Source organism: Papio anubis, chromosome 16 (assembly GCF_008728515.1).
Source record: "Papio anubis isolate 15944 chromosome 16, Panubis1.0, whole genome shotgun sequence".
Taxonomy (NCBI): domain Eukaryota; kingdom Metazoa; phylum Chordata; class Mammalia; order Primates; family Cercopithecidae; genus Papio; species Papio anubis.
The window spans coordinates 38,408,494-38,422,540 of NC_044991.1; the positions used below are offsets into that span (position 1 = coordinate 38,408,494).

At 44.2% G+C, this 14,047-nt stretch overlaps 1 protein-coding gene across 11 annotated transcripts in view; it reads right to left on the reverse strand.

Moving 5' to 3' along the window:
* Positions 1-1,053: 1,053 nt before the first annotated feature.
* Positions 1,054-14,047, reverse strand: part of RIN2 (Ras and Rab interactor 2) — a 252,800-nt gene continuing 239,806 nt past the window's right edge. For 7 of the 11 annotated variants that reach the window (XM_017945051.3, XM_017945049.3, XM_017945050.3 and 4 more), the window contains 4 exons: positions 13,473-13,778; positions 11,516-11,647; positions 6,977-7,140; positions 1,054-2,883 (listed from right to left, as the gene is read on the reverse strand). In XM_017945051.3, coding sequence (XP_017800540.1) covers positions 2,560-2,883; positions 6,977-7,140; positions 11,516-11,647; positions 13,473-13,778 — 926 coding nt within the window. In that variant the 3' untranslated portion in view covers positions 1,054-2,559. The remainder of the gene's footprint in view (positions 2,884-6,976; positions 7,141-11,515; positions 11,648-13,472; positions 13,779-14,047) is intronic. The other 4 variants (XM_009216623.4, XM_009216622.4, XM_017945052.3 and 1 more) reach the window with 2 other exon arrangements.

Here is a 14,047-nt window from a genome sequence, read left to right on the forward strand (position 1 = left end):
TGTCGTCCAGGCTGCAATGCAGTGGTGTGATCGTAGCTCAATGCAGCCTCCAATTCCTGGGCTCAAGCGATCCTCCCACCTCAGCTATAATGTATTTTTAAATTTGGAAATGCATTCTCCTCTTCCTCCACCCAGCGTTATATTTTTACTCTCCTCTTATTCCCTCCAACCTTCACCCAAGTCTGTTTCCTGGCAATTTGAGAAGTGAGAAATGCCTGCGTGGGGGAAAAAGTGGAGGCACATGTTGTGTTGTAATTTTAACAGGGAAGCATTGCCCAATGACAAAACCAGGGACTGTCTTGTGATGTCGCTTTCTGCCCACGCTACCTTTTCCTCTTCTGAGCTCGCTCTCATCCCGCAGAAGGCTGCAAGGCTGCCTCGCATGCAGAGGCTGTGACCTGCTTTAAATCAACAAAGCATGATGATCTTAGTTTGAAGAGTGGGGAGGACAACCATATGGATTGAGCTGTCAACTTTTAGTTCGTTGTAAATATCAAAAGCAGGCAGCCCATTCAGTCCTCATTCTGATCTTTACGGATCTCTCCCAGTGATGAGTTAGAAACCCTTTTAAACTCACGTTTTCTTTCCTTCAGCCAGGAAGGATTTATTGAGCACTTACTATTCATATATGCCAGGCACCGTTCCAAGCATAGGGAGTATAGCAGCGAGGAGACCAAGCCTCTGACTGTCAATTTTGAAACAGCACTGAACTTTCAACCAGGGCATTGCAGAGGCTGCGTGAGGACAGGGTGGGGCTGTCTGCAGGGCCCCAGCTAACTCCATGTTCAAATTACCTGTGATTTTCTCTAAGTCCGACCGAGCCAAGTACTGTACTAGATAACAATGGAAACACTTTCAGGGGGAGGATGATCTTTTCCTTCTGCTCCTTAACTTTTGACCCATATCAGGAGGAGCTTCTGAGAAATGTGAGCTTTTCTGCTTAGCCCCCCAATACATCGTCTAACCACAAACCCTGGCTCGTATTTCATCTGTCCATGACACTGTGTGGTGCATGAATATATTCTTACTCTAAAGAAAAAAAAAAAACCAAAGGATATTTCAAAAATTATTTTCACACATGATTATCATACAGTATTACAATGTATTATGTGCAAAATTCCATTTAAAAAATCATTTACAAAAGTACAACACAGTATGTGCTGAGGGTTCTAGTTCAACAAAAGCCAAGGCTAAAAAAGGTACAAGGTACAAAGCCAACCAAATTAGATGACTATGCATCTTTACACAGTACAATAACATGTTTTTGTAACTACCTGTGTTACATGGATACAAGACCCTCATAGTTTGTGCACCTGCAAGCTGGTTTTATTTAACGTAAGTTTAACTTCACTGCAGGTTCTGATAATGTAGATTTTTTTTGTGTGCATTTTCGAATTCTCCATTATACAGCATCTTATTTAACTCAACAAAAGCCACATTATACATTACTTGGTTTCTGGTCCCAATAATTTGATGCTGTTAGTTTTAATTTCGATGGAAAAGGGAGAAAAAGTGTTCTTCTTGATTTTTATTTTTCTCAAGGGGCTTTCAAAATTGTTTCTAAAAGCAAATCACGCATGGAATAGATTTTACCAAACCTCATTGCATATTTACAGTATTTTAAGCGTAGGTGGTTCCTTCTATCTCTTTTTCTACATCTTTCGAAGAGCCTGAACCAGCAGACTGCACTCCTCAGTCCTTTGTTAGAGTCCGTATTTCTCTCTCTACCTCTCGCTACATTCATTTCTCTCCTTATTCTCAGCATCATTTGTTTAAAAAACAAAACAGCAAAACACCACTAAACGTGAACAAGAGAACAGTACATCCGATTTCCAAAGGCATTCTGTGGCCAGTGTCAGGAATACGTTGCTTTAAGAAATCCAGCAGTCTCTCCCCACAAAGTTGCCAAAACATCCAGTTACAGAAGAGAGACTTTAAAAATGCAATACTCTCAAATCCAGCAAGAGATTTATTTTTGAATATTAAATGTTAAAATCACATGCATAATTATAGAATATTTTAAAGTTACAAAAATATTTTAAAAACCAATCCTGACAGTTTACCTGCAACTGCTATAAAAATTTCTATGAAATATATAAAAACATGAAGGCTCTTTGTAAAAAAAAAAAAAAAAAAAGGAAAAAGGAAGGCAGGACAGGATGAGGCCATCCACAGGAGTGAGAATCACCTGACGCACTGCATCGCAAACATCTGCTGTTGAATTCAAAAGAACTTGTATCTGAAGTGTTTCTTCTGCACATATACATACATGTAAGCCAACCTAGAACCTGACTGGGGGTAGGTAGCAAACAATCTCAGGACACTTCAACCATCAAATGCAATTCTCCATTGCCAAAAGGGAATCCTACTGTTTCACGAACCTCAGCTACCTTGCGTGGCTAAAGTTGCCCTTGGCTGAGTTGGCCTGTGGATGGCTTAGTCACTAAACGGAGGGGTCCCCGAGGAGGTGACTGCTTTTCAAGCTCAAGTACATAGAAGCCAGAAGGCAAGGCTTCCAGCTCCCCTTTGGATGCACCACTGGGAAGTCCTGCCTCTCTTCTAGGAGGTGGTGAGGTCATCTTCTCCGTTCTGGAAAATGACGCCGTAAGGATCGTTCTTGATGCGTTTGTAGACAAAGTGGAAGATGTGGGGCTGTGGTCGACTGTGCAGCTCTGCCTTGATTTTTTGAGGGTAAGTGTCCTCTGCCAGCTGCTGCCATGTCTCGTCAACGAAGAGAAAGAGGCTGTACTCCTCAGGGTCCCCCACCTTGAACTTCTCAGCGCAGATCTGACACACATCCTCGGTGGTGATATAAGGTCTCACAAGGAGCGTCTTTCCTGTGCAACCACTGTTGACCTCCTGAAATGCAACTCGGAGGTAATTCTGCAAGTGGAAGAGGAATGTTGAGACAGTCAGAAGAGAAAAACTAGATAGTGAGCATGATGGGGGACCGAGTGGGGCGCGGTGACTGTGAGCCACTTCCAGGCCCTGTCTTGTCATAATGCCCAATGTCAGGCCATGAGGCTTCGAATGACAAGGAAAGAGGCTGATCTGACTTTGGACAGTGGCGAGGATAACTACATGATTCATTGCAACTATAAGAAGCAGGAAGTCCAGGCAGCCCTGGTTCTGATCTGTCCATTTCCCTCATAAAGTCTGCTTAAGAAACCCCTGCTTAAGAGTGTGAACCACATCCAATGCTGGGTTTCTTCCCAGCTTGAAAAATAAACCAAATAGCACAAGAGTATGAAGGAAGTCAGCAGGAAGAGATTTAAAATATCTACACACAACAGCACGCACAGTGCTCACATTTTGTTTTTTTCTGTTCCTTTTAAGAGATGAGATCTCACTATGTTCCCCAGGCGGGACTCATACTGCTGGGCTCAAGTGATCCTCCTGCCTCAGCCTCCTGAGTAGCTAAGTCTACAGGTGCATGCCACTGTACCTGGCTTGTGCTCACTTTTGACACACTTTTTAAATAAATCCTAATCAAGGGCAATAATTTAGGTTGAATCACACACATACAAAAAACATGCTGACATTTGACTATTTTTATCTCCCCCAAATGGTGATTTCAGGTAGTTCAGTCTAATACAAGGCTCCTAGTGGCTCTGGGCACAATGTGGAAAAAGTCAGAAGGAAAAGAACGTTGATTTTGCCAACTTTTGCAGATGGAGGTGATCACACGCAAGGTGGTGCTGCAGGGAATTAAACAAAGACATTTGCAGGCTCAGGCGCTGCCATCATGCCAGGTACATACTATCATGAAATATGTAAACCTGTGGTCTTACAAGATACAAAGCCCAGACCAGGCATAAAGAATCTTAAACTCACATCAGGCTCTCCTAGATTTTGTGACCCCAGATAGCTTTGCTTCTGTTTCCTTAAGAGTGGCGTTATCAGATGAAATCTAGAATACCCAGTGAAATTTGAGTTTCATCTCGAAAACAAATACATTTTATTCTTCTAAATCTGACAACCCTGCTCGGCAGTGAAGGGAAGGAGGGCTCTCTGCCCAGGTGCCTGCATGGTCACCACGAGGGTTTCCTGGGATAATGGAAGGGGAAGCTCTCGGGAAGGACAGTGAGCACTGCACATGTCAGATATGTTTCATATCTGCTTCCAGTGGGGACTTTTGCTAGCCCAGTGACTTTGCAGGAGAGGTGAGCTAGTGGGAGGTGCCCAGGTTGACAATGACACTCTTTGAACCTTTTTTTTTTTTTTTTTAAGAGACAGGGTCTACATGATCCCTGTTTGACTAGTGCAGAAACTGAGGCACAGAGAGGCTAAGTAACTTGCCCAAAGCCACATAGCTAGGACATGGCAGAGGCAGCCCCACCACCTTGACCACTGAGACGTACTGCCTCTTCCCATGTGAGAAGACCTCTGTGCCTGCGACCTCTGATTCAGGGGTTTCCGATGGAGCTTTGGGTCTGAGGTTTTGCTTTGACCCCCGAGCCGAGTGCTGAGCATTTCCTTCTTTGGTTACACTCTGAGAAGGCATGCACCTCCAAAGTGAGCAGGGTCAATGAAGGCAGGAGGGGGCGGCTGCAGAAGAAGGCAGCTCCATGGTGTCTGCAGGTCTCCAGGTGAAGAGGTGAAGGAGGAAGTGTGTGTTGGCAGGTGGGCAAAGGAACAATGAACTTTTCTCACTTCCCCTGTTCTGCCTCAGGCAGCCCCTCCCTGGATGGCTGTATAATGGCACCCCAGGGGTCTGCAAACACTGAGTGGTACAGGGACCTTCTTAGTGCAACAGGGTGGGGAGAGTGCAGCACGTGTATTCTCATTCTTTAGGTTTATGTGCTTGAGAAGGAATTTCTGAGAATACTGAAATCTTGGAGAAGAACGAGCTGATCTTGGCTTTCAAAGATGGGCTTGCCTTGTTTTTATTTGTTTTTGAGAAAGGGTCTTATTCTGCTACCCAGGCTGGAGTGCAGTGGTGTGATCATGGCTCACTGTTGCCTCAAACTCCCGGGCTCGACAGATCCTCCCACCTTAGCCTCCTGAGTAGCTGGGACTGCAGGTGTGTACCACTACACTGACTAACTTGAAAATTTTTGTTGTTGTTGTTTTGTAGAGAAGGGGGTCTCACTTTGTTGCCAAGGCTGGTCTCCAACTCCTGGCCTCAAGCGATCTTCCTGCCTCAGCCTGTGAGGCACTGGGATTACAGGTGTGAGCCACCTCATCTGACCCTCTATTTTCAGAGCTCTTATAAAAGAAAAAAAAAAAAAAAAGGCCAGGCGCAGTGGCTCACGCCTGTAATCCCAGCACTTCGGGAAGCTGAGGCAAGTGAATCAGTTTGAGGCCAGGAGTTTGAGTCCAGCCTGGCCACCAGGGTGAAATCCGTCTCTACTACAAATACAAAATAAATTAGCCGGCTGTGGTGGTGAGCTCCTGTAGTCCCAGTTACTCTGGAGGCTGAGGCAGGAGAATCGTTTGAACCTGGGAGGTAGAGGTTGCAGTGAGCAGAGCTCGTGCCACCACTGCACTCCAGCCTGGGTGAGCGAGACTCCACCTAAAAAAAAAAAAAAAAAAAAGCAGGTGAATCTGGACATGTAGGCAAATCTGTCCTGCTTTCCAGATCCCTGCTTGGAAACTCATCATGAGGAACATAGAAACAAACCATAGGCAGATGTTATCATTTAATTTAAAACCTTCAAAATATTATTTGAAGACACTTGCCAACTCACTTGTTATTTCATAAACAATGAGCAAATCAGGAATTGTGTTAGCTAAGGATTTCTTTTTTTCTTTTTTTTTTTGAGACGGAGTCTTGCTCTGTCGCCCAGGCTGGAGTGCAGTGGCACGATCTCCACTCACTGCAAGCTCCGCCTCCCAGGTTCACGCCATTCTCCTGCCTCAGCTTCCTGAGTAGTTGGGACTACAGGTGCCTGCCATCACACTTGTCTAATTTTTTGTATTTTTAGTAGAGACGGGGTTTCACCGTGTTAGCCAGGGTGGTCTCAATCTCCCGACCTTGTGATCCGCCAGTCTCTGCATCCCAAAGTGCTGGGATTACAGGCGTGAGCCACCCACGCCTGGCCTCTTTTTTTCTTTTTTGAGATTAAGTCTCACTCTGTCGCCTAGGCTGGAGTGCAGTTATGCGATCTCGGCTCACTGCAACCTCCGCCTCCTGGGTTCAAGCAATTCTGCTGCCTCAGCCTCCCAAGTAGCTGGGATTACAGGTGCCTGCCACCACACCCAGCTAATTTTTATATTTTTAGTAGACACAGGGTTTCACCATGTTGGCCTGGCTGGTCTCGAACTCCTGACCTCAGGTGATCTGCCCGACTTGGCCTCCCAAAGTGCTGGGATTACAGGCGTGAGCCCTGATGCCTGGCCTTGGGTAAAGATTTCTATAGCCCTCACCCACCTCTCCATTCTAAGAAACAAGCTCATTGGGAATCCTACGTTCCCAAGCAGCAGCTCATGGTCAGGAAAAACCCTGGCCAGGGAACCTGAGCAGGACTCGCTCAGATGCTTGCCTGGTCACTCTGCGCTGTGGACGGCTGCCATAGCTGCTGCTGCTGCTGCTGAGATTCTGGGGTCTTCTGTTTTGGAGAGCAGGCGAGTGAAAAGGGAAGGAGACATCACTGTTCCTCTCCCTTTTCCCAAAGAGAAACTAGGCCAATTGCATCGCGTAACACAGCGGCTGTTTCCTGATGAAACAAAATCTCCAACGCCTGTGCCAAATGCTTCCTCCTCCTTTTTGACTTATCGTCTGCTTGTTTGGGCAGAAATCCTGCCTTCATTCAACTTGGTTTTCTTAAGGACAGCAAACCTTGGGCCAAATATCCCATGCATATATAAATGTAAAGAAAACAGAGCCATGTAACAAGGCCAGAGGGTGGTTTGAGATATCCCCTTCCTGCCAAATAATTCAACACAGTGGGGACCTCTGAGCTGGGATGTGCTGGGTGAGCCAGCTCTGCATTCCTGGAGGACGAAGGAAGCAAAGCGGGGGCCAGCTGCACACCTGGAAGTCGTCCACAGAGGGGATGGTCCGGTTGGTGGTTCTCCGTTTGTGCCACTGCCTCAGGGTGTCTCTGGTTTCTGAGCTGAGCAGTCGCGCTGCTTGTTCTTCTTGGAAATTCTTTATCAGAGAAAGTGCTCCGTATGCGCTTGTCAAGTAATAGCCTCCTGAAAAGAGCAGAAAGAGTGGGTCCTCTCAGTGCCAACCTCCGCTCACAGGTGATAACGGGATGCCAGCGTTAGAGGGCATGTTTTGCATTTTTAGTATTTCTTCAACATGCATTTCCTGTAGGATCACAGAGGCCCACATCCAAGAGCATGGCACTCACTCCTCCATCCATCCCTTCACACAGCCATCCCGCAGAGATTTATGGAGTGACCCAGGCCTGGGAGGGGCCGGGGGAACACAGACAAGCCAGGCTGACAAGGTTCCTGTTTCCACTGATGGGATTTCCATTCTAGTGCGTAAGACTGACCAAGCCTCTAAAGTGTTTTTGTTGTTGTTGTTGTTTTTGAGATGGAATCTCGCTTCGTCACCTAGGCTGGAGTGCAGTGGCACAATCTCAGCTCACTGCAACCTCCGCCTCCCAGGTTCAAGCAACCCTCCCACCTCAGCCTCCTGAATGGCTGGAATTAAAGGCAGGCGCCACCATGCTTGGCTAATTTTTGTATTTTTAGTAGAGATGGGGTTTCACTATTTTGGCCAGGCTGGTGTCGAACCCTGGCCTCAACTGATCCACCCATCCCGGCCTCTCAAAGTGCTGAGATTACATGAGCCACCATGCCTGGCCAAAATTATTAAAGTGCAATTGTGAAAAACGTTTGCTAGAAATGGTTGGGGTATTAAGGCCTGACAGGGTGGTTGGGGGAAAGTCAGGCTTGTGAGACAATCCAAGACCAGAATCCCCTCCATCACTCAGTCCAGACTCGTGGCAACACTTGCTTTTGGCTTTTTCTTTTAGTAGTTGATATTTTCTATCTCTGATAAACAAGAATTTGGTTTTTAAAAAAAGTAAAAAAAAAAAAAAAAAAGCAAAATGAATATTTTCTAAATTAAGTATACTATACACTTTGAAAGAACTGTTCGCAAAAATGTGGGTACTTCAAAAATAATTTCTCTCTCCTGGTTCCCTTTCTTCTTTGGGACTAACGTGACATCTGGCACGTAGGATAAAATAATTTACAGGAAAGGGATGCTCCTGTGATGGTGCATTTAGGAATGATCTCTTATGTTCCTGAGGAGTGTAAAAGGGCTGACGACCCTGTAAGATGCGTATGTATTCCTTCATAGTTTTTGTTGTAACATATGATTAGGTGCCTGGGGAGGAACTTACGGTCTCTGCGCTGAAGAGCCACTAGGGGTCGCCCTGAATGTTTACTAAAAATTCCCTAACTGGGCACAGCACATTTCACATGTAGAGACATTCTTTGTCAAAATACCCACTGAATCTCTACTGCGAGCCACAGCTACAGAGGAGAAAGTAGGTTTGTAAGAAATAGAATCTGAGTCCTCACTCTCCAAAAGTTTATGAATGTGTGTTTTTTTTGTTTGTTTGTTTGTTTAAAAAACAAAAAGACACTGGTAATTTACGCCTGCAGGGACCAGAAGTTGGTGTGGTGAAATGAGTTTTGTGCAGAAGTGTCACCTTTAGGGCCAAAGTATTTAACTGTTCATGTGAGACCCTGCGGAAGCCTCTCTCTGGTCAATAAGTGGCAATATGCAAGATGGCAACTGTCCCCTCCATGTGGATCAGGAGCCGCACGCCCTGCAAACTTGTGCTGGACATGAACTCGAGAAAGAAAGACACCCTTCTTGTTTTCAAGTTGCAGATAAAGACTTGAGGTTATTTTTTCCTACAGTATAATCTGGGTCACCCTGAGCCATGCGCTTTCCCTTGATCACATGTCAAGCTTTCTGTGTATAGAGCGATCTGAAAGGTTTTCCAGACCTTGCCACCTACAGTATAATCACCCTAGTTAAGAGTTTTGAATTGTTGATCTTTACCAAATATTTGCCCCACAAACAAATCAGCAGGTGACTGTGTGTGAAACTCAGTAATCCAGAATACAGATGCTACATGAAGAATTTCAGGAGAAATCAGCATGAATGTAAGTATTCGGGAAAGGCTGTATGGAGGGTCAGGATTTGAGCAAGGACTTGGAGAACTGTTACAATCTTTGTGGGGGTGGTGGGGGGCTCCTTTGGACTTCAAATTTTAGACTCCCTAGCTCTCATCTGTTCAGGACACTAAGGAGAAAACTCAAATGCTGGAAGCACAAAATTGACCACACTTTGAAACATGTGGATGCAATTAGAGAAGGTTTTAAATTTCAGCAAAACTATAACCCTACCACAAGAGCTGTGCAATTCTAAGGGATTCTATGACGCCTTTTTGGTAAATGAGAATACCTGCTTAAACAGCAGAAAACAGACGTGGCTGCTACCCCGCAAACCAAAGAGGACTTTGGGCAGGCACGGAAAAGTCCAATCTGTATTTTTGCCACTGCTCAGTAGCCTCTTCCTCCCAGGCTGCATAGCTTCAGTTCGATGCTACGTAGGCCTGGTCTGTGATCACAGCCAACCTGACTAGGCTGCCTGCTCTCCCAAGGAAAGCAGCCAAGAAGCCCCAGACACGGTTAAGTGGAAGCAGGCTCTATTTAAGTGCGAGCTCACCAGCCGCTTTGTGTCCTTACTAGTTGTGCCCTTGTCTTTCTTGTGGGATTCGTGGAGGAGATGACAGCCACCTGTCCATTGGTCATCAACACAGGGCCTTGCCCTGGGCCAATCTGGGAAAGGGGCAGGAAGTAGCTGTCTCTATCCTTGGGCCACAAGATATAAGCAAATGTTTGTCCTGAGTGCACATTGTCAGTAACAGAATCGACTTTCTAAGTGAAACCGGCATGTCTTTTTCCCCAAAGCCCTAAGAGCTCTACATACTTATTACTAGAATTAAACATGATTGAAGCTTGAAAAAGAACAACCCAACCCCAAACTGTATTAATAACAAACATTACAGTGGAAGGAAGGAAAGCATGCCATGTAGACTAACATGCTTCTCTTGGTCCCTGGGCAAAACCACATGTTTGGCCTTGTCCTGTCTAATCCCAGGGCAGAGCAGGCAAGAAAAGCTCCAGGGAGGGCCTCAGAGGCTCATCAGGGAGTGTCTGGTTCCATGGTTAGGAATATTAATGAGGGGACAGAAGAGGCTAAAGGGTGAAAGAATGAAAGAGGCCCATTCATACCTGCCTGGGATGGGGAACAGGAGGAGAGAGATTCATCCCCACATTCTGAGTCAGCACTACCCATGGCCACGTGGGAAGGGCATAATTGGGCTCCAGGGAGGGCGGTCTCTCCGACAGAAAAAGTAGGACTGAAGAGACTAAGGGGCACATTCTGGGGTGGTAAAAATGCACTTCATTCCCTCCAGGGAAAATGCTGGGATGACTCATTCCTTAGGGAATCCTGTCAGAGATGGACCTTTCCACTCAAGCCCAGACTGAAACTCATCGGAAAACAACAAAACAACAACAACAACAACAACAACAACAAAAACCCCATAACAATCCCCCCTAGGGCTTGTCTGGGTTTTTATCTGGATATATTAAAATGGATTAAGAGGATTCACAGTGCACAGGCCCTGATTTGTTCTCCTTTAAAAAGATAAGCTCACACAGAGTCCCAGTTACGTCTGCTTTTCAAGGCTGTGCACTAGTGTGCCAAACATCCTAATCATTTCCATGGTAAAATACCTAAGCTATGTGTAAGGAGAAGGAATTTCTGCTAAGACATGTTGGGGTTAGGCAGACATAAGAAGAAGGAACCCGACTGCCAAGGTAAATTGAGAGCAAACTGCACGGATTCCACACCCCTGTGTTTTTATTATAAAAATGAAAAGATACTTTAAAAAAAAAAAACTTTAAAAAAAAATACTGTTTTTACCTTAAAAGTGAAATTTTAAAAAATAAAAACAAAGCCAAGCTTTTACCCATTTCACTAATATAAGAGCAGGTTATTTTTCTGGCAATGGAAATATCCTCAACAAAAGTTTATAATTTTCTCTTGGAGTCAAAGAAACCATTTCTTCAAAAAAAAAAAAAAAAAAAATGGCATTTATTCTACTGAACGTAGTTTTTTTTATTGCCATTAAGCAATCTTAGTGAAGCATAGTTAAGATGGGGTTATATTTTTTCTTTGTGTTTTTCCTGGCTTTTCCAAATTTTCTACCATGAGTATGTATTACCTTTGCAATCAGAAAAAGCTTAGTACACTCTTTTAAATTAAAAAAAAATTCAGTTAACACTTAAGATGTCAAAAAAAGCACCCAAGTAACTGCTTAATGGGTGCAGAATCTTATTTTAGGGTGAGGAAAATAGTTTGATGCTAAATAAAGGTGGAGAATGCATGACATTGTGAATATACCAAATGCCACTGAATTATTCACTGTAAAATGATTAATGTTGTTACACGAATTTCATCTCAATTTTTAAAAAATGAAAAAAAAAATAGCACCCAGTTCCTTCAACTTTTCTCAAAAGCAGTTACCTTCTCCATGTAACAGCGATGGGTCTAGGAGCTCCATCATGTACTCGATTTCAGTGTCCAATTCAAGCATGTCACACTGGGCTATGACATAGGTCAGGACTGGCAAGAAGTCATCAGCGCCATACATCCTCCCTGAGAGTAGGAAGAAAGAACGAGATGGAATGTTTTACCAACTTTTCTTTCTTTCACATCCTACTTGCTGCTTTAATTAGACGGCAAGGAGTCATTCTGGGGGACTGTGCTATTTATAAACAGAGGTGGGTGTTTCTGGAATCCTATGTAGCCTGTGACCCTCCCAGCTGCTAATGTTAAGAGACCAGCCCTTACAGTTTCAGAATGAATGTCTATGAACCAATGAACACATTACAGATTTTCTCCCCACTTTTACAATTTGTATAAAATTATATGATAGAACAGAATGCTCGTTAAAATATTTTAATTTTCAGCAAACAATAAATAATATTGTAAAACACAAAATATTTACTTATGCTAATTCTTTGTGTCTTATTTCCTGTTTCTTGCTGTGCACATTATTCACAAACATAATGACAAGGCCAAACTCAAACCAGGAATAAGCCAACTTTGCTCTGTATTTAATGTGAGCACACAGTTAATTCGGTATATGTTGAATATACACATTGATCAATAGAAATATATGGCAAAAAGTGTTAGTCTTTACTTCTAGTTTTCTTTACATCAGTGGTTCTCAAATGGAGATGGTTTTGTCCTCCAGGGGATATCTGGCACTGTCTGAAGACATTTTTCATTGACATAACTGGAGGGTGGGGATGCAGATGACATCTGGGATGCTGCTAAGCTTCCTACAGGAAGCAGGACAGCCCCTGATTAGAAGATTAGAAGAATTATTCTGTCTACATCAAGTCTTTAGTGTGTGTGTTGAGAAACTGTGCTTCAGAAAAGCAAAATCCCGTGCAGATTATTATTTGGGGAATTTTTATAAATGACTGTGAACTATAGAAAATATGTTTCCTATATGTGAAATATGCTTGCGAACTTAGGAGGTGATGTTCACATGCTATCATTACCAGGCCCAGGAGCTCATATTTTAACATCTTCACTCAACAATTCCCAAAGTGCACACACATTCCTGTCTACTCAAGCAGTGGTTAATAGAGCCTGTGTTTTCTCTCTGCTGCTTCTTCATTAAGCAATTTCACTCAGAGGAAAAGTTCGTAATCGTCCTCGGAATTACAATAAGCTTACTGAAGACCTGGGACAATGCAAGGCTCCATCACTATCCATGATTCATGGTTACCCCTGCATCTACAGGAAGCAGCAAGGCTAAATCCGAGGGCTGGCTTTCCAAGTTTGTAACTCTTTGGTGAATTTCAATTATATTGATTCGGCTTGTAGCAAAGAAGGGCTAGCCAATGAAACGGCTCTAATGAGGCCTCATTATGACTGAATGCTCCGAGTTCCTTTCACATACTATCGGTCATTGACACAAACCCTCATTGGCCAAAATGTTGTAATGATACTCGCTGATATTTCCATTGCACTTGGGGCTATGTGTGAGCTGTCTCAGCTGATCCCCACCTTATGAAAGAAAGGGTGACATCCAGCTAAAGACGCAGAAAACTATAGCGTGCAAGATTGATTAAGGGGACCAAAGTCCCTCAGTTAATTTTCTTCTTCTTGGAGGGAAGATTTGAACTCAGACTCCAGAGACTGAATTTGTAACCATACTCTGAACTAAATCTTTACTTAAATCGGCCAGGTACAAAAATCTTGTTGCCCTCATCTGCTTACATTTTAATCCGTTGCATGCGGCTACTTTGCCAGATATCAGAGAATCACTTGTAGTTTTGTAAGGCACTTGGTGAAATCAAGAGACCAAAGGGAGGAGAAATTGGGAATCAGAAAGCCTGACAGGAGACAGGCCTGTCTCTGGCCCGGGAGGGAAGCGACATGGAGCCTGGGCTTCCAGCGGCCTCACCTGAGTTGTTCTCCATGACCGTGTAAATGAGCTTGCAGACCCGCAGCAGCAGCATGACCTTCTTTTCTGGTGAATACATCTTCTGCATGGTCATAAACTTGACTTTGATTTTCTCTACATCCACAAAATCAGGGGTCGGGGCGAAGACCCCCAGCTCCTGCGGATTCCTCTGCCGCACAAGCTGCAGGTTCTCCTTGAGTTGCTTCCATGAGCCGTCGGCCATGTGAAAGTCCTTCAGCATGGCCTCCACGTGCCCCTTGAGAGGCTTCAAGATGCACTTGTGCATGGCTTTTTCCAGCACCACATCTGCCAAAGAAAGTGTAGCTACTATGACCATTCTCTGAAGAAAGAAGAAATGCAACATCTGCTTTCTTATAATGGACGTCTGCAACTCTATGCATTCACTGCAGGCACACAAGTTGTACACCTTAACATCCAACCAACAGACAACACCAAGCAGCACCATGACTCACAGGTTAACATTTTTTTTCTGAAAAGCCGGGAAGACCTAATCTTCCCCAATGATGTATAACTTGCATATAACCAATACAATGAAATATACTTGTTTTAATTAC